This window comes from Glycine soja, chromosome 11 (genome assembly GCF_004193775.1).
Source record: "Glycine soja cultivar W05 chromosome 11, ASM419377v2, whole genome shotgun sequence".
Lineage (NCBI taxonomy): Eukaryota > Viridiplantae > Streptophyta > Magnoliopsida > Fabales > Fabaceae > Glycine > Glycine soja.
In genome coordinates this window covers 25,344,344-25,363,430 of record NC_041012.1, presented here as the reverse complement: position 1 = coordinate 25,363,430, position 19,087 = coordinate 25,344,344, and the positions used below count along the sequence as shown (strand labels likewise).

The 19,087-nt window shown below is 38.3% G+C and overlaps 1 protein-coding gene across 3 annotated transcripts in view; it reads right to left on the bottom strand.

Moving 5' to 3' along the window:
• Positions 1-1,211: 1,211 nt before the first annotated feature.
• The window catches only part of LOC114373477 (E3 ubiquitin-protein ligase BRE1-like 1), a 35,294-nt gene continuing 17,418 nt past the window's right edge, over positions 1,212-19,087 (bottom strand). For 2 of the 3 annotated variants that reach the window (XM_028330939.1, XM_028330940.1), the window contains exons 13-19: positions 10,699-10,893; positions 9,361-9,433; positions 9,144-9,230; positions 4,348-4,485; positions 4,072-4,274; positions 3,817-3,982; positions 1,212-2,138 (exon numbers count right to left, since the gene is read on the bottom strand). In XM_028330939.1, coding sequence (XP_028186740.1) covers positions 2,007-2,138; positions 3,817-3,982; positions 4,072-4,274; positions 4,348-4,485; positions 9,144-9,230; positions 9,361-9,433; positions 10,699-10,893 — 994 coding nt within the window. In that variant the 3' untranslated portion in view covers positions 1,212-2,006. The remainder of the gene's footprint in view (positions 2,139-3,816; positions 3,983-4,071; positions 4,275-4,347; positions 4,486-9,143; positions 9,231-9,360; positions 9,434-10,698; positions 10,894-19,087) is intronic. The other variant, XR_003658407.1, reaches the window with a different exon arrangement.

Here is a 19,087-nt window from a genome sequence, read left to right as displayed (position 1 = left end):
AAAGACCGAATAAAGATATTACGCATCTGGTTCCCAACACCAAGTTGTGTGTCCAATTGAAGCTACTTTCAATGACTTCAACCAAAAGACTCCTCTGCACTTAGTGACTAAATCTAACGATCCTCATTTCATCAGTGATAGTATTTCATAAGTTAAGTTTTATCGCAAAAGTGACATTTCAACGATAATAGAATGTGAATGACATACTATTTGAAGTAGGGTAACATCATAAGAGACACTGATGACAATTTGAAACGAACAGACAGACACAAGGAAACACGACTAACCACATGGTTGACTCTTTTTCGAACATCGAACGATTCAAGAAAAAGAGTTTCGAGACTCTCACGCTCTACCAATTCTAGTTCACAAATGATAATCGAGAATACATAATTTAACTACCCTCAGATTTAACCCTCTTCCCTCAACATGATCTTCCTGACTTTGGTATACTAGACTCATAACTCTCACGCTCTACCAATTCTAGTTTCCGACTTGATACTAACTGGTGTTAACTAGATAAGTAAAACAAATTACTGCTCACTTTTGTAAACTTAGCACTTGAAGTTAAGGTTTCGATTGTTGTTTACGATGTCTAACTTTATAACTAGGACACTAATCATATCAAGGGTTTCCTACTCAAGCTCCAACTAAGCTAGTTCAAACGATTAAAACTAAACTATCAACAAGATTTTTGAGGATTTTATCCATCTCTTATATCTCTTATTCAACTCCAAAAATCCTTACAATGTGTCATACTAACGGTAATGTCTCCAAAACATTATGGTGAACACCATGCTTACCTATTCTAAATCAAGCATAGGATAAATCTTTTCATGAGTCTTAAATTGTCAAGAAAACACTGACCACTAATTGTCCTCCTACAAACACTCCTCTAAACTTAAAACTTACTTCAAATATTTTACTACTCTTACAAGAAAACACTGACCACTAATTGTCCTCCTACAAACACTCCTCTAAACTTAAAACTTACTTCAAATATTTTACTACTCTTACAAGGACCTACGCAGCTAAGACAACACGCAACGGTTTACATTGATCGACTTCTCTATGAAAGTATTCTTGCAATTAATTTGATAAAGTACACTTCAACTAAACCAACTTGAACACTGAAAAAAAATGTGCAAAACTACAATTTATACCATCAGTTAATGTTTTACATGATCATACCCATCAAGTGGCTGCGTCAATGCAATTTAAAGATGCCAGGTTTGAATAAAATGTGTTCAAATCAATTTCGAATACAACCACATCAATAGTGAGGGGTTTCGCAGTGAAAGTCTCAGACAAGACATCGGTTAAAATTTCAGGCAACATTGAAAATAAATGGAAAAAATGATACAATCGAGCTTTCATAACTTTTCACATCGATTACAATGATATCATATCTCATCTACCGATTACACAAATTACAGGCTGTTATAAACAAAATTGAACGACCCCTTATAAACTCCAAGATATATACAAATCCCCAGAAACCAAAATTTGTACTTGTGTCATTTCGGCAGGAGAAACAGAACTACAGATGTAAGACATCGTGGTTGCCACCTTTGGAGTCAACTTCCAAGGATATTTGCCATGATGCCAATTCAGGCTTTAAAACTTGAATTATTAATTGCAGGGTCAAAGATCAACCTTTCATGACCTCTCCAAATCGCATTGGAAGATGCATTATGATAAATCTGCAAAGAACAAATATCACATTTCCTATGGCTCCAAGTTTGTTCTATCTATTAATGTTAAGCTAAACATCATCCCAGATTCAAAAATGCGAACGGGTGGTACTAAGATTAAGTACCAGCAAAAAATAATCATTTTTGGTCCAAATGGGAGACATGCACTCATTGATTGCTGCCAATGTTCCTTATCTCAACAGTTGGCACTAAGCATACAATTGAAACCCCTATGTAGGTATCCTTACACCAGATGTTTTTCAAGAAAACACCGGCCTCTTCTTGACATGTCGGAGAGAACCAAGTTTCTAGTTATAAATAAACGGACTTAACATCGTTAGCCCCAAAGCTTGTAGAACATTGTGGACACTTGCGATGCCTACTCCCGGCAACTTTCTGGATACATGAGTAGCAGAACAAGTGGTAGCATTTTGTAATTACCACCTGACAAAAAAAAAATGTATAAGCTTTTCACCCCAAAAAGAAAAGTCATTTTTTCGTTCTATTCAAATTAAAAATTTGTAAACAGACTAGCAAGTGACTAAAACATGTGCACACCCCTTAGATACTTCTCCATAAGCACTTATAGAAGAAAATAAAAAAGAAATAAGCTTCTCTCAAAGCTAATTTTAACTTCTATATAAGCTAATTGAAAAGCTTGTTTCATTTAGTTTCTCCAAAAGCTGATTTTGACTTGTGCATAAGCAAATTTTGGTTTATGGGAGAATTTTTTTTCATTTTACCTTCTTATTTTCTTCTCCTATGAGTGTGTTTAGATAAGTTTATCAAAACATAACCTATATCTAACAGTGACCAGAGCAAGCATCAATAAATTTGAATTTAAATATAATGATTTGGCAAAAAATAAACCAACCATGCATTAAAAAAATATTTGTTGATAATTGTTTTTTAATTGAGCTTATAAATCATTTTTAATTCTCTCCCTAGCTTTCCTCCAAGTTCTAGAGACGGTGACGGTGATGGTGATGGTGATGGCAACGGCAACAATCATGGTGATAGTATTGGTGTCTATGATGGCAGTAGCAGTCATATAGCAGTGGTGGTGGCGGCATTCATGGTTGTGACAGTGATGGGTTAACGATAATCTTAAAGAAGAGTGATGTGTTAATTGAGATAAATCTTGAGATATTTGAATTTTTGGTGAGTTTTTTAGAAATTTAATGGTCACATGAGGTTTTAATGAATTCCAAAGTATTTTAATCTAGGCTTGATTGAGATTAGTCATTCTCTTTTCTCACATAAGACACTCATAGTATATCCCCCTATGCCCCTATATATAATGTGTAACAAATCATAACCATTAGATTTCAAGAAAACAAATCCTACAAAACCTTATAAGCTTAAGAATTGTTCCCCACTTATATATACTATTTTGGTTATGTCACTAGTTGATGTGGGACTAAACCACCATCCTTGAGGCTACAATTAAGGCAGCCTCTAAAGAGGTCGCAACTAAGGCAGGCTTCGGGGAAGGGGGGGGGGGAGGAGCACAATTAGTCTAGGATAGGCCCACAATTATAGTAAGGATCCACATGGTTGTGGTTGTTATGATACTACATTTGAAAATGCAGTGTCACGAGTAAATCTATTTCAGAAACAGCTGTTTATTTATTTTTTCCTTGAAAAGCAGTTACTTCATTACGGAAAAAACTTTTATGTGTGAACACCAAACCTATACCTTTTTTGTAGACAAGTTTCCAAGCCTATAGTTCAGCAACATCACTTTTCTTTTACAGCTATATTTGGAAAGGATATTACATATTAGCACTCTTTATTATTTAGCAATACCAGAGCATGGCCAAACACCTATGGAGGCTAATTGTTTCAGCATTTTTTTAAAGGAAAAATCACTTCTAAAATTTTGAGCATGTTTAGACCCATTATGTGGAGCTAGCCCCCTCTCCAGAATCAGCTTGACCATAACCACAAGGTGCCTCCAATGGTTTTCAGACCCATGCACCGCAGGTGAAGTCCATCCACATGGAGCTAACTTTGACGACAGATCCACACCTCAAGGCTAATACCCTCAGCATCCAATTGCATATTTACTAACATTTTTTGTGAAACACATATAATACCATGCAGTACATTTAACAAATACCTCTTTTGCCCTGTCTTGGCAGATACTGCACTTGATAATGTCCCTGTACTCTTCAAGTTCCTCTTGAAGCTTTTCAGTTACTGAAGAGCCCTCATTCTGCTCTTTAAGGCGCGTAAACTTTCTCCTAGCGACCTCCAGATCCTCTTCCACTCTTTTCTTGGCAAACCTAGATATAAAAAGACAAAAAGGTTCACAACTTCTGTGTACCAAATCATTCGAAGAAAAATTTTGTACGCATTATTACAGACTAAATACCTTTCTTTCTCAAGTTCTACTTGTAACTCCATGCACGTCACTCGATTACTACCAATTTTAGATTGCATTTCCACCACTGTATCCCTAACCTGTTGAAATTGTCTTCTAACATCGGACAGCCTTCTTTGTGTATTTTCCAAAGTGACGGAACTTTGAAGCTTATCCTCTGCAAGTTTTTGAAGCTGATCCAAACAAAACTTCAACTGCATACCAAGTATGGATAAGTAAAATTCCAAAGTCATATCTGAACTGCAACTGAAATCAAGACCCAGCTACCTGGTCTTCAATTCTTGTAGCTTTCACATCATATACATTCAATGATATGTTTGCTTGCTGAATCTCATGTTCAATGACCCGCTTCTCCATGAGCAATGAGTCCTGCTTCTGTCTCGCCCGTACACCCTCCAAAACAAGCTGCACCAAAAAGACAAATAAAATCTAACAGAATATAAGAGAAGATATTTTGAGAAAGAAAAACTTTCCAAGAGGGAAATGAAAAATATTATTGGCCACAGAATTATGTGTTACAGCTTGATATTTATAAAGTTAGATAGTTAGTTATGACAGCTGTCAGTAACTAACTCGCTAGGATTAACTGAATTAACTAGAGTAAACTACCTGAGGGTGCAGTTGAATACTGCTACCTCTAATACCCCCCCCCCCCCCCTCAAACTCAAGGTGGTTGGAGACTTTGAGTTTGCCTCTTAGAAAAACAAATCTGTCTTGAGAGAGTGGCTTGGGGAGTGCATCTGCCCATTGGTCAAGAGCAGGAACATCATGGACAACGAGTTGCTTGGTCAGAACTTTCTCACGAACAAAGAAGACATCAATTTCCATATGCTTTGTTCTTGCATGAAGGACTGGATTGTGAGCAATAGTAACTGCATTTTGATTATCACAGAAGACAATGGGAGTGCTCAAGGGAACCTTCAATTCAGTCAACAGAGTCTGGATCCAAGAGATTTCTGCAGTAGTTTGGGCTAAACTTCGATATTCTGCTTCTGTACCGGATCTTGCAACAACTTGCTGCTTGCGGGACCACCATGATATGAGATTAGGACCAAAGCAGATAGCTGCACCAGAAGTAGGTCGTCTGTCATCAATATCAGATTCGCAGTCTGCATCACAGAGGGCTCTAAGAGAGTAGGATTGCCACAAAACAGCAAGCCTAAGATGAATTAAGATTTTTTTCACTGCAATCCAGTGAGAATCTAAAATCCAGCAGGCATATAGATTTATTAGGATCGGATTTAGGACGAAGACTAAGGTGGGAAAGGTAAACTTGTTTCCCACCATAGGAAACAAAAACATGGTGTAATATAGGGCATTAGATGCAATCAACAGTTAAAATAAGTGGGGATTACGGTGGGCATGCTTAAAATGAAAATGCTTACAATGAAATAAACTAGAAAAAAACAGAATGTGTCGTTCTCCTCTTCCCTTCCTTTTTTCCATTGTTTTTGCCAGCACCGTCGACACCATTCATGATCAAGTGCGGCCTCCCACCGCGAGGCTCTTCATCTTCTAGGAAACACTACTGATCTATCACTTGTCATCCACGAAGCCATGTCCCACTTGCAGTTCGATATTTTTCACCGGAAAATCTTCCACCACCGCCCGAAATCACTAAAAGCTCAAACCTTTCGGCAAATGGCTCAAGCCCCACACCCCAACAACAACAAGAACAATAATCAAGATCCTCGTCAATCCTTGTGATGGCACCAGCGTGTCGAAGACTGCCACCTCCCTCTCCGACATTGCTACACGTTGAGCGTTAGATCTATAAACACAATTCACGCTTCAGATCTGAAAACAGACTCGCACCTCAGATCCATGGCCTCGCACACAACATATCTGGGATCAATGATCTCATTTTCACCTTCTCCTTTGCCACGCGCCCATCTACCACTGCCTCACATTCCACATGCCTACTAAGTCGATTTGTCGTCGGCACGTCAAAATCCAACCTTGCAAATGTTTCAGTCGTCGCCTATTGCCGGCTCCAAAACGGCTAGAGATACAGTTTTATGCATTCGAAAGAAAGAGAAAGAAACGTGAGAGAGAAAGAACAAAAAAATGATGTTTTTTTAATTTAATTTAGTGTAGGCACTTCTACCGTGATCATCTACCGCTGCCTCACATTCCACATGCCTACTAAGTCGATTTGTCGTCGGCACGTCAGAATCCAACCTTGCAAATGTTTCAGTCGTCGCCTATTGCCGGCTTCAAAACGGCTAGAGATACAGTTTTATGCATTCGAAAGAAAGAGAAAGAACAAAAAAATGATGTTTTTTTAATTTAATTTAGTGTAGGCACTTCTACCGTGATCCTCACTTTTCTTAACCGTTGATTGTTTGTATCTAACAGACCATATTACATCACATTTTCCTTTCCTACAGTGGGAAATAAATTTATCTTTCCCACCCTAGTCTTCGTCCTGATTTAGAGGAAACTGAATATCTTCTCATTATCAATATTTATTGTAATGATCACTATATAATAGAGCATCTGCTGTGTGCTTTGATACACAGTTTCAGTCAAATATCCCTCTTTATTGTCTCTTATTATACATGGTATCTAGAGCCAGGTTGAGAGAATAACGAAAACAGTTTATCCCCGCTGGAGCTTTATATTCGCCACACCTTTTCCAGTGAACTTCTTTCCTTTATTTTATGCATTCTAGTGGGCCCTTCAACTTGCAGCTCCTTTTCCGGCCACCACCGACCGCCGTCACTTTTCAGTCGACACAATTGGCACTGAAAGTCAGCAAAACGACCACTATCGCGGCCTCGACCACCACCGAGGTTAAAAACAACGCCATGACTAGAGCCACCATGATAGTAAGAAAAACTGAGATTCCATTTGCTGAAAGGACTTGTTTGGCACCGTGTAACCATCGAGGACTTGTGCACTTGTGTGTAGTTAATTGAAGAAGAATTAGAGTTTGTTTGAACTTGTTCAAACGAGCTTCATAAGCTAAGACAAGAGATTCAACCTGCGCGATAGGAATAGGTTCGAATTTGCTCTCTATTATCTCGATAATCGAGTGATAATCGGACGAGAGACCTTCAAGAATCGAGTCAATATGCTCCTAAAGCATGATTGAACTTCCGACCGAGGCAAGAGAGTCGGAAACCGCTTTGATCTGCGACAAAAATTCTCGCACCGATTTTCCTCCAAGCATCGTAGCTCACAACTAAGTGCACAATTGGCACATTGTGCCTTGAGTTTGCTTGTGGAAGTAATGGTGAATCCACTCCCATACTTCATAGGAGTGAGCAAATCCTAAAACTCGAGACAATCGACGTTGAAATCGTCAATTGAAGCCAAGTAAGAAGTACCTAATCTTGTTGTAACCACACCTCATACGCAGGATTCTCAACTCCAACTGCACGATCTTCTTCGGAGAGAAATCGCGGTAGAATTTGAGGATTTGCAACAAATCATTGAAGACAATGAGACTTGATAACAGGTTCAACTTGTTGGCGCCATGGAAGAAAAGTCGAATCATCAAGTTTATGAGCAATCAAATGAGGAAAAGAAGTGAGGAATGTGTAGTTTAGTGCCGCCATTGATGATCTTACCGAGCTCTGATACCATAACAGATTTCTAACAGAATCCAAGAGAAGATATTTTGAGAAAAAAAAACTTTAGGAGAGAAATGGGATATATTATTGGCCACTGAATACTGTATTACAGCTTGATATTAATAGACTTGGATAGTTAGTTATGAAAGCTGTCAACAGCTGTCAGTAACTAACTCACTAGAGTTAACTGAATTAACTAGAGTAAACTACCCGAGAGTGCAGTTGAATACTGCTACTCTCTTTACAATACTCTAATAAAATCCAAGAAAAATGACAAATATCATTATATAAACATATAACTGATCTTCAAGAATAATAAATGCTCAGTGTATAACAATTTTTGGCAAACAAGATCCAAAGTCCCTTTGAATGAAAGAATTTTGTAATATGTTTTGATGATTAACAAACTATATTGAAAATACTATTTATCATTAGAGAAATATTAGAAACACTCTTTTGCGCACACTCTCTTATAGGTAAAAATTTACTGAAAATGACAATTTTGTAGGTCCGACTTCATATTCATTGATTCTATCTCCTAATTTTGTAGTTTTCAATAAACTTACCAATTAGAGAGTGTGCTTGAAGGAGTGTATTAGAGAGTGTGTTGCTATCACTCATCTTATCATTATACAGGTTAGCAGCAAAAATGAAAATGTCTATATGGATGGAATCATGAAAATCATCAAAACGATTTTTAAGTATTATTCAGAAGCATCTCTTAAATATATTAAAATCTTATAAGTTCAAATACTGAAAGTGCAAAAGCTGAAGTTACTCGGAATCTTTTGAAGTGAGAGAAGGATCCTAAACAATAAGACTTTAGAAATCAATAAAAATTGAGTTATCATGTTTCAAATTTTTGACAAGTCACATTTAAACCCTCTCTCCCTTTCTTGTGACACATTTTGCTGCCTTCACTTTGTTTTGCAAGTAACAATTTTAATTCAAGTTGATATGTACCAATCTCAAACCTAGTATTTTATGTTAACTCAAATTAATACTATTTATTTGATTTTACAGTCATATCTATACAACCACAACAACAAAGCCTTATCACTCTAGGTTAGGTTGGCTACATTAATCACACAACGCCATTCAGTACAGTTAAAAACCAAAGTTTCAAAAATATTATTAAGTCTAAGATAAAATGGATGTCTACAAACATTAGCGGAGGGGGAATTAATTCATGGAATGCTCTCTAACAACAACCAGTAATAACAGCTGAATACCAAAAGTTAAAATTATAATAGTTGGAATAAAGAAAGGCAAAGCAAATGACAGATGCAGAACAACCAGAATAGAACAATATCAACAGATTAGCTCCATGTTTTGCCAAACCAAACCAATGCTCATCAGAGAATGTATGTTTTGTGAAATACAGAGAGTCTTGTTTTATATGTAGATGGCAAAGACCATAGAAATAAATCATCATAACTTTAAAAGTAAAACTATAAAGGTGCAACCAATTTCAAGACAAATTACCTTAATATTGTAATCATCTCTTTCAGTAATCTGCTGCAACAGATGTTGGTTTTGAGTTTGCATGTCGTCATATGCCTGTCCAATACTCTGCAGGAAAATTATCCCAATGGCAACAGATCAAAATTAAAATTGTAAAACAATTACTAACAGAATAATCAGTAAAAAAAATGGCATTATGCAGCAAAGAATTCCACCCCATTCAGATAAGAAATCCAACCTCTATTTCAGACATGTAGTTCTCATTTTGTTTATTCTTAGATTTCAAGACATCAGACAGATCACACATTTGCCTGAAATAGAAAACAATATGGAAAAATAGTGTTAACCATCACTAAAATAATACAGCATGGTTAAGGGCATACAGTTGCACACAGATGAAGGACTAAAACATGGTCTCATAAGATCCTTTCAGCTGCTTTCACATAAAACATGGATCAACTTGCACCTTACTGACATAAAGGATAAGCAAATTCATCAAATAACACAAAAAAGATAATTATCAAGTTTCAAATTCCAAGAACACAAACATAAGTAGGTACACATCGTGTCAAACTGTATTTTTCGCATGTTAAAATATCAGGAGTTTAAGAATGTGGATTTGGGCCTAACTCAACCCCAAAAGCTAGCTCATAGGGTGAGGATTGTCCCCCACTTATATACCCTATCCTAAAAGGATTTCAGAAATGAAAAGAGAGAAATGCTCAAACTTCAGAAATGGACTTTTTGATATTAACTAACTCCTACTGAATTCTGTTACATCTCTAGTATTTATACAAGAGCTAAGCAAATGTTGTAACTAACAGTGGAAACTACTAACTAACCTAAAGTTAGTAGAGGTTATCTATCATAACTAACATAGCTAACTATAGTTATAACAGAACAGGAGTAATTCAACTCATATATTCTAATTATCTTGGCACTATCTCTAGCCGATATGGGACTTGGATTTTTCCCAATACACCCCCTCACGCCCGACACTTTTGGGCTTAGTGTGTGGCCTGTTTAATGGATCTAAGATAGGCTCAGATACAACCTTAAAAGGTGAATTTGGACATGACTCAACCTCAAAAGCTAGCTCATAGGATGAGAGTTGCCCCCCACTTATATACTTTATCTTGACACTATCTCTAGCCAATGTGGGACTTGGATTTTTCCAATTAGGAGAATTAACAAAAGCACTATTTGATAGAATACAATGACAAAGTAATTTGGCTTCAACAATTGGAAGCTCAGAGAAAGTACAGAGAAGCTCATGTAGAAAAGGATTAAGAAAAAAGCAAGTATTGTTTATCAAACAAAAACTCAATAAAATAAATAATATAGAAATAAAAAAAGACCTATTATAACTTTTGTCAACTGCCTTTATTCTTGATAAACAAAATCAAGCAACCAAAACGAAAGAAGAACAAAAGAACATCTCATCATTCATGAAACCAATGCAATCAGAGGCAAATAGGCAAAATAGAATAGATAATGCATCTTATGGTAAGCATGTGTAAGATGCATATTACATTAGACAAAACTCTCAATTAGTAGCATCAATTTGGTGGTTAACCTTTTAGAATCTTCTAATTTCTGTCGCATGTCTGCTATCTCAGCTTCAGCAGTAGCCAGCTTTTGTTGAGATCTTGCCTCTGCTTCATTGGCTGTCTTAACTCGATGTTCTAAGTTGTGCTCATCAAGAGATGATTTCAAACTTTGAACCCGAGCCCAAGCTCTGTATTCTGCTTCCCGTGCATCCATGACATCCCTGCAGACACAGATCTCTATTAGTATTCCACATTTTCTGTTAGATGGATTGGGCAACCTAGCATGGCAAACAAGGACTAGATGAGACACACAACTTCACCATGTTATTAGTTCAACCAAAATGTCAACCACAGCCAAAGCTTACATTTCTTTTATATTATTTTTCAAAGTTTTGTTATCTAACAAGTTGTTAGAAGAATTCCATTTGAAAGAAGTTGTAGTTTAGAAAATTATGTATCAATTGGGTGCCAGACTATTCACAACTAATGAAGTTACAGACATACACGCATATTACAAATAAAATATAAAAACTAAAATATCCTCAACTCTTAACAATCTTGCTAAAGATGGGGCACGAATCATGTGTGCCAAACTTATTGCAGACACGATTAACTCTGCTCTCATTATGTGGCTTAGAAAAAGTAGTAGCTGGTAGCAGGGAAGGATGTAGGTTAGGGACTAAGGGGGCAATTACCCCACAATAATTTTTTTTTTCTTATATGTATTTGATAAAAAAAGATTTTGCTCCCATAAAAAACAGGTGTTTCCCTAGAGAGAATATTTTTTTAGAAGAATGTAGAAAGTTATGGCGAAGAGATAATAATTTAACCTTTTTATTTTTACTATTTTGCTCCTATAATACTAAACACATGCATGAAGTTCGTGAGAAACACACCTTCACTCGATTGTAATTTGTGAAAGCTTATATAAGTAAATTCGATTTTTTATCATAAAATTATATATTTGGTAGAAATATATAATATTTTTCTTCTGTAAAGATATAATATACTGTTTTTGTTAAATATATGTGTAGTTTATGTGAGGGCGAGCCCTGGTGCAGCGGTAAAGTTGTGCCTTGGTGACTTGTTGGTCATGGGTTCGAATCCGGAAACAGCCTCTTTGCATATGCAAGGGTAAGGCTGCGTACAACATCCCTCCCCCATACCTTCGCATAGCGAAGAGCCTCTAGGCAATGGGGTACGAAGTTTTTTTTTTTTTTTATATTTGTAGTTTATGTATGGTTGCTTAGTGATTCAGCTTTATTCAGAGAGACAGCAGTGTTATGTCATTGTCATGAGCTGTCTCTCTCCTACTTTTTGTATCCTATATATACATGTATTAGAAATCAAAGCAAGTTCAGTGAGTCAAAATTACACTCAACTTCAACTTGGCATCAGAGCTGAGTTCTCCGGGGTCGTTCGCTGCCTCCGTCCGCCGTCGCTGCCGCCGGCCACCATTTTTTCCGATGAAGCCAGGGTTAGGTGCGCCTTGAAGGGCGCGACTCACCCCTGGAAGTCGCGCCGCCACACACTGCCACAATCTCGCGCTAATTTCGGCGCGTGTAGTCCACGCGCCGCCGTCCGGTCACCGGACTTGCTCCAACAGCCTCGTCCTCTTCTCCTGGACACGTTTCAGACCTCGTCTTTGCTTTTTGGCAAGTTGCATGTGCCAGCCCTTGCTTTCCCTCCACTTCTTTGTTACGTTTTACCTTTTTTTATCAGAAATGGCTTCCGCTGGTCCTGTTTTTTCTTTCTCTGGAACTCCAACCATCACAACTACAAAACTCAACTGAAAAATTATGTCTTGGTCTACTTCAGTGGAGCTGTGGTTTCTTGGTCAAGGATATCATGACTACTTGGAGAAAAGTGTTGATGTGTTTCCAAACGACATGAGACGTGAATGGGAAAAGCTTGACTTTCAGCTCTGTGTTGTGCTATGGCAATCAATTGAGCCAGATGTTCTGAAAATTCTTAGATCATTCAAAACATGTTGCTCTTTTTGGAAGAAGGCCCAAGAGATTTTTGCCAACGATATTCAAAGTCTATTTGATGCAACCATGAAAGTTACAGCTCTCAAGCAAACTAGTCATGACATGATTGCACATATAGGAAAAGCTCGAGCAGCAGTGGAAGAGCTAAAAAGGTTTCTTGTGGCTAATTCATTGGAGGAAGTGAATAGGAAGCTGGACAAGTTTTATATGGTTCTTATCTTGAGGAGCCTACACTCAGATTTTGATCATGTGCGTGATCAAATTCTTGTTGGAGACCAAGTTCCGTCAATGGACTCTCTCATCACTAGACTTCTTTGTGTGCCTCATGCATTGAAAGATGAAAATGTAGCTGACATTGTGGAAACATCAGCCATGATTGCACCTCGTGGAAGAGGAGGCAGTAACAATAGAGGAGGCCGCAGTGGAAGAGGTGGACGTCCTCAATGCATCTATTGCAAGAGGATGGGCCACACTCAAGAAAATTGTTATTCTTTGCATGGTTTCCCTGACAAAGTAACACAAGTGTCTAAGTCAGACAAATCAGAGTCTAGATTCTCTGATGAGAAGTACCAAGAGTATTTGAAGCTCAAATCTAAGAAGTCCAACAACAAAGCAAGCTCTTCCTCCGTACCATGTTTTTCAACAGCATGTATTTCTCAATCTATCGAAGGTGCCTCTGATCATATTTCTGGTAACAAGTCTTCCTTTTCATCCATTTCTTATCCAAAAATTCCTCACCTTGTTACTGTAGCTAATGATTCCAAAGTTGCATCTCAAGGAAGTGGTCAAGTCTCTTTATCTCCCTCAGTTGACTCGTTCATTAAATTACTCAGTAACTTTTACTGTTAATTCTTTTGTTATTTAGGAACATGACACAAGTCAACTAATTGGAGAAGGACATGAATCACGAGGAATTTACTACTTAGAGTCCAATTGCCCTGTGTCTTGTTTTGCAACTTCAAAACCCAAACTTTTGCATGATCGTCTGGGTCACCCAAGTCTACCAAAACTGAAAATGATGGTTCCTTGTCTTAAGAATCTTCGAGTCTTAGAATGAAAGTCTTGTCAACTACGAAAACATGTTAGGTCATCATTCCCTCAAACTGTACAAAGATGTAACTCGACTTTCTCTACCATTCACTCTAATATTTGGGGACCAAGTCGTGTTACATCTTTTGGTTTACGATATTTTGTAACCTTTATTGATGAATTCTCTAGATGTACTTGGGTTTATTTAATGAAAGATAGATCTGAACTTTTGCCTATGTTCATGTCATTCTTTAATGAGATTGAAAATCAATTTGGAAAAACAAAAGATTTTCAGGAGTGATAATGCTAAAGAGTATTTTTCTCATGATTTGTCTTCCTTTTTATCTTCAAAAGGTATTCTACGTCAGTCCACATGTCCTCATACACCACAACAAAATGGTATAGCAGAAAGGAAGAATCGTCATCTCCTTGAAACTACACGTTCCCTAATGTTAAACTCCAATGTTCCTACACACCATTAGAGAGATGCAGTGCTTACTGCTTGATTTTTAATTAACAGGCTGCCTTCTTCTTCCCTTGAAAACCAAATCTCTCATTCTATTATTTTTCCTCATGATCCATTATTTCATGTTTCTCCTAAAGTGTTTGGTTGTACTTGTTTTGTCCATGATCTTTCTCCTGGTTTAGACAAACTTTCTGCTAGGGCCATCAAATGTGTCTTTTTGGGTTATTCTCGTCTTCAAAAGGGTTACAAGTGCTACTCCAACCACAAGATGATATTATATGTCTATGGATGTAACCTTTGAAGACACACCCTTCTTCTCACCTTCCATAGACCATTCTTCTTCTCTCCAGGACGTACTTCCAATTCCTTCTCCTAGTCCTCTAGGTAACTCAGACCAAAATGTTGGTGAAGCCCCATCTTCTTCACCAAATTCAACTGAAGTTGCTCCTCCACCTCTTATTACTTATCAACACGGGGCATAGCAAGTTGGTTCTACAGTGCCTGAAGTCTCTCCTCGTGATCCTCATCCTTCTTCAACCAATCCTCAAACCATGGATCCTTCTTCTTCTTCTTCTCATCACTCTGATTCAGACTGGCCCATTGCCATCAGAAAAGGTACTCGGTCTACTCGTAATCTTCATCCTATTTATAACTTCTTGAACTATCATCGTTTGTCTCCTTCATATTCATCCTATTTATAGAGATTGATTGTCATTTCATTCGGGAAAAATTATTGTCCAAGGAGATTGTCACTGAGTTCATTAATTCTAATGAGCAGCCAGCAGATATTTTCACCAAGTTTGGTGCATATGATTTGTACGCTCCAGCTTGAGGGAGTGTTAAATATATGTGTAGTTTATGTATGGTTGCTTAGTGATTCATCTTTATTCAGAGAGACAGCAGTGTTATGTCATTGTCATGAGCTGTCTCTCTCCTACTTTTTGTATCCTATATATACATGTATTTGAAATCAATAAAGCAAGTTCAGTGAGTCAAAATTACACTCAACTTCAACTGTTTTCTTTGGACATTGATAATAAAATATTATTTTCTTGCCCCCACTAAACAAATTTTCAGGATCTGTCCCTGGCTGGTAGTTTTCAGGTTACGAAGTGACTTGTGGCACTACATGCTTGTTGAATTTTTCCCCAAATAAAAATGAGAATCAGCTTGTGGTAATACTAGTCCTTCGACTAGTCTTGAGCAAACATCGCAATGCCGGCATCACCACCCACACCACAAAGACACATGGAGAGCTCTAATAACAATTGATAAGAACCTTGGGAGGACCACACCACAAAAGCTAGCCATTTAGTTGAAGAGTTAATGGCTTATAGGTCTCATGCTAGAATCTCATACTTCCAATGTGGGAATCAAGTCCAACACCTTATCGGATCCTAAGACTGGCAGTTTTAGCCATCCCCAACCTCAGCCTATGTTCGCCAGAGTTTTCAGTCAACTCTGACCTCTGGCCATTTTCTGGCAAACCTGTCACTTCTTGTCAATGGCTTGATTTATATCTATATTCTGCCCGAGGCTTGATTCAACCAGAGCCCATGCAATTGAGGGGATTAACTAGAGATGTTTCTGTCTTGGTGATGTTTGATAGATGTGCAAGCCATAACTCATTGCTCAAGGGCTTGTTCAAAAACTAAGGTTGAAGGTGACAACTACTACCCCCTTCGGAGTTCAGCTAGGTGGTGGATTTCACAAGAAATCATAGGGATACTGTAAGGATTTGAAACTAAATTTGACTACTAACTACGAATTCTCCGCAAACTTCTAAATTTTTGGACTTAGGGATGGACATAGTGATCGTGGTTGCATGGTCGAAGACATTGTAGGAGGCAAAAGTGAATCGGAACAATATCTGTGTCCTGTATGCAGCAGCGAAAAACCTTTGAGATACTGGTGACCCCTGCTTAACTCAAACAGTGCTTTCTTCTAAATACTTGATGAAGAAGGTATGGGAACAGGATGTATTATTTGCCTCTGCTCCGGTTATTCTCTCATCTCTGACAGAAAGGCAGTCAATGAAGAAAGGCAGTCAATGGGAGCTGAGATCACTTTAGAACCAGACATTCAGTTTCAACAGTAGTTAGATAAGTATCAATTGGTTTTTTACTGCAACTCATCGGATGCAAAACTGCTTGGCATCTTTGGGATAAATTTCATATGCATTTCTACTCCATTGTTCATGCGAAGAAGAGACAACTCCACAACGATTTGCGTAACATTTTTTCAACAACTGTTCCATTTCTGACTATTTGTTTTGTATTCAAACTATAATTGATTCGCTCTCATCGATCGGAGATATCATCCTTGATGGATTACCAGACAAGTTTGAATCGCTCATTACTTTTGTCACTAGAAAGTTTGAGTCTATGTCCATTGATGAGGTTGTGCCTCTCCTTGCGCATGAGACTCGCATTGCTCGCAAGAAAACTCTTGCCTCATTTATTGCTTCAATCAATCTCACCGAAGGAGCTAAACCTAATTTTAGCCCCAATTTCAGTCTCAGTTCTGCACAAGAAGCTTCCAGTTCCTCGGCCTCTTCTAATCCGCAAGCATATGTTGCTCCCAGTAATTCTAGCTCTTCGTCGAGTTCTGGTTCAAGCTACAGCAATTACAACAGAGGCAATCGTTATGTCAACACCGGCACCAGCCGTGGTGGCAGTGGCGGCCTGAATTTCTCTCGTGGTGGTCACCTTGGTGGACGCGGCGGAGATCGTTATGCTAACATTCAGTGTCAAATCTGTCACAAGTATAGTCATGAAGCAACATACTGTTATCAAAGGCACAATGATGATTATGTTCCTACTCAGCCTATGGAATATCCTGACCAGAACCAATCCCAGAACTCAGCCAATCCCAATGAGTATCAAAGTCAGTCAGAATTCTAACAATTATCTGAAACATCAGAATCAGCATCCTCCATAGGCTAATCTGACTAGTGTCGCTTTGACCCCCTCTCCAAATTGGTATCCAGATTCTGGGGCTTCCCATCATGTCACAAATGTTTCTCAGAATACTCATCAGACTACTCCTTTTGAAGGACCAGATCAAATAACAATTGGTAATGTCCAAGGGTTGAATATCAACTCTTCAGGTTGTCTCTCCCTTTAATCCTAAATTTCCTCTTGTCCTTAATAATCTCTTGTTTGTTCCTTCAATTACCAAAAACTTAATCAGTGTCAGTCAATTCAGTAGGGATAATTCTGTCTTTTTAGAGTTTCATTCTGACCTATGTTTGGTCAAATCTCGGGTATCTAAAGAGGTGCTTCTTAAAGGGATGGTAGGCTGTGATTGCCGTTATTAATTCCCTGACTTGCTTCAGTCAACTAGACAGCAATTCAACCGCCTCTTTCACCGTCAATACCATTTCCTCTGCTAGCTCAGAACCTATGCCAAGCGCTTCATCAGATTCTGCAACTTGTGTAGATAGAATCTGTCCTAGTGTGTCTCATGTAAATACTGCCTCTAGTAGTGCTATTTCTTTTGCCACTTGGAATTCCAGATTAGGTCATCCTAATGTTACAAAAATTGTGTCCAAATTGTGTAATATACCCTTTATCAATAAAACAGGTTCTGAATTCTGTTCTCATTGCTGCATTGGCAAGTCTCATCGTCTTCCCTCTTCCCCTTCCCTTACTGAGTACTCTACTCCCTTTGAACTCATTTATACAGATTTGTGGGGCCCATCCCCTTTCTTATCCAGCACTGGTTACAGATATTATGTAACCTCTGTTGATGCTCACACTCGATTTACTTGGCTTTATTTGTTGAAAAGTAAATCTGAAACTCTTGATCTGTTTAAACAGTTTCATACTCTAGTTAAAACTCAATTCAATTTACCTGTTAAAGCTGTACAATCTGACTGGGGGAGAGTATAGGCCATTTACCAATTATCTTGCAGAACTTGGTGTGCAACATAGGTTGATCTGTCCACATACCCATCATCAGAATGGAGTGGTGGAAAGGAAGTGCAGAGACACATAGTTACTTCTGTTGCTTCTTGGTGTGCAACATAGGAGCAGACTGCTTTAACCATGATGTCTCGAGCTTCCATGTCTCTTGAGTATTGGTATAATGCTGTTACTTCTGCTGTGTATCTCATTAATCGCCTTCCATCATCATCTATTCATAAAGACTTACCTTATCAGAAGTTATTCAAAAGACTTCAGATTAAAAGTTCTTAAAAGTGTTTGGCTGTGCTCGCTATCCTCCTCTAAGGCCCTAACCAGCACAAACTTCAGCCAAGGTCTCAAGAATGCCTTTTTCTGGGGTATTCCCTTTCTCACAAAGGTTACAAGTGCATGGCTGCAGATGGAAGAATGTATATCTCCAAGGATGTGCAATTTGATGAATTCAGTTTTTCTTTTCTTCGGCTGTTTGGTGACCCAGCCTTAGACTCTCCAGCTGCTGCACCTGCTTCTCCTCAGCAATCCTTGACTGTCTTGTCTGTTCCTTCTACAGCAGCAACTTCTGCCACACCAGTAGATCATACATCTGCTTCTCAATCTGGTTCTCAGGTAGTTGTTCACCAGTCACCACCAAATCCATCCTCAGTGGATGTTGGTCCTGCTTCTGATCTCCCAGATTCACATGAATCCTTAAACCAAGAGTCTTTATCCACTGTCGCTACTTCCTGTCAGACCAGAAAACACTCCTCCAATGTGCACTAGGGCCAAGGCTGGTATTGTTAAGCCCAGATTGCAGCCTAAAATTCTCTTAGCTCATACTGAACCTAAGTCTACAAAGTCTACTCTTTCTAATCCGACATGACTAGCAGCCATGAAAGCTGAATATGAGGCATTGATGAATAATGGAACTTGGTGTCTCACTGATCTGCCCCCTAACAGATCACTTGTGGGTTGCAAATGGGTCTTTCAGGTTAAAGAAAATCCTGATGGGTACTATCAGCAAATA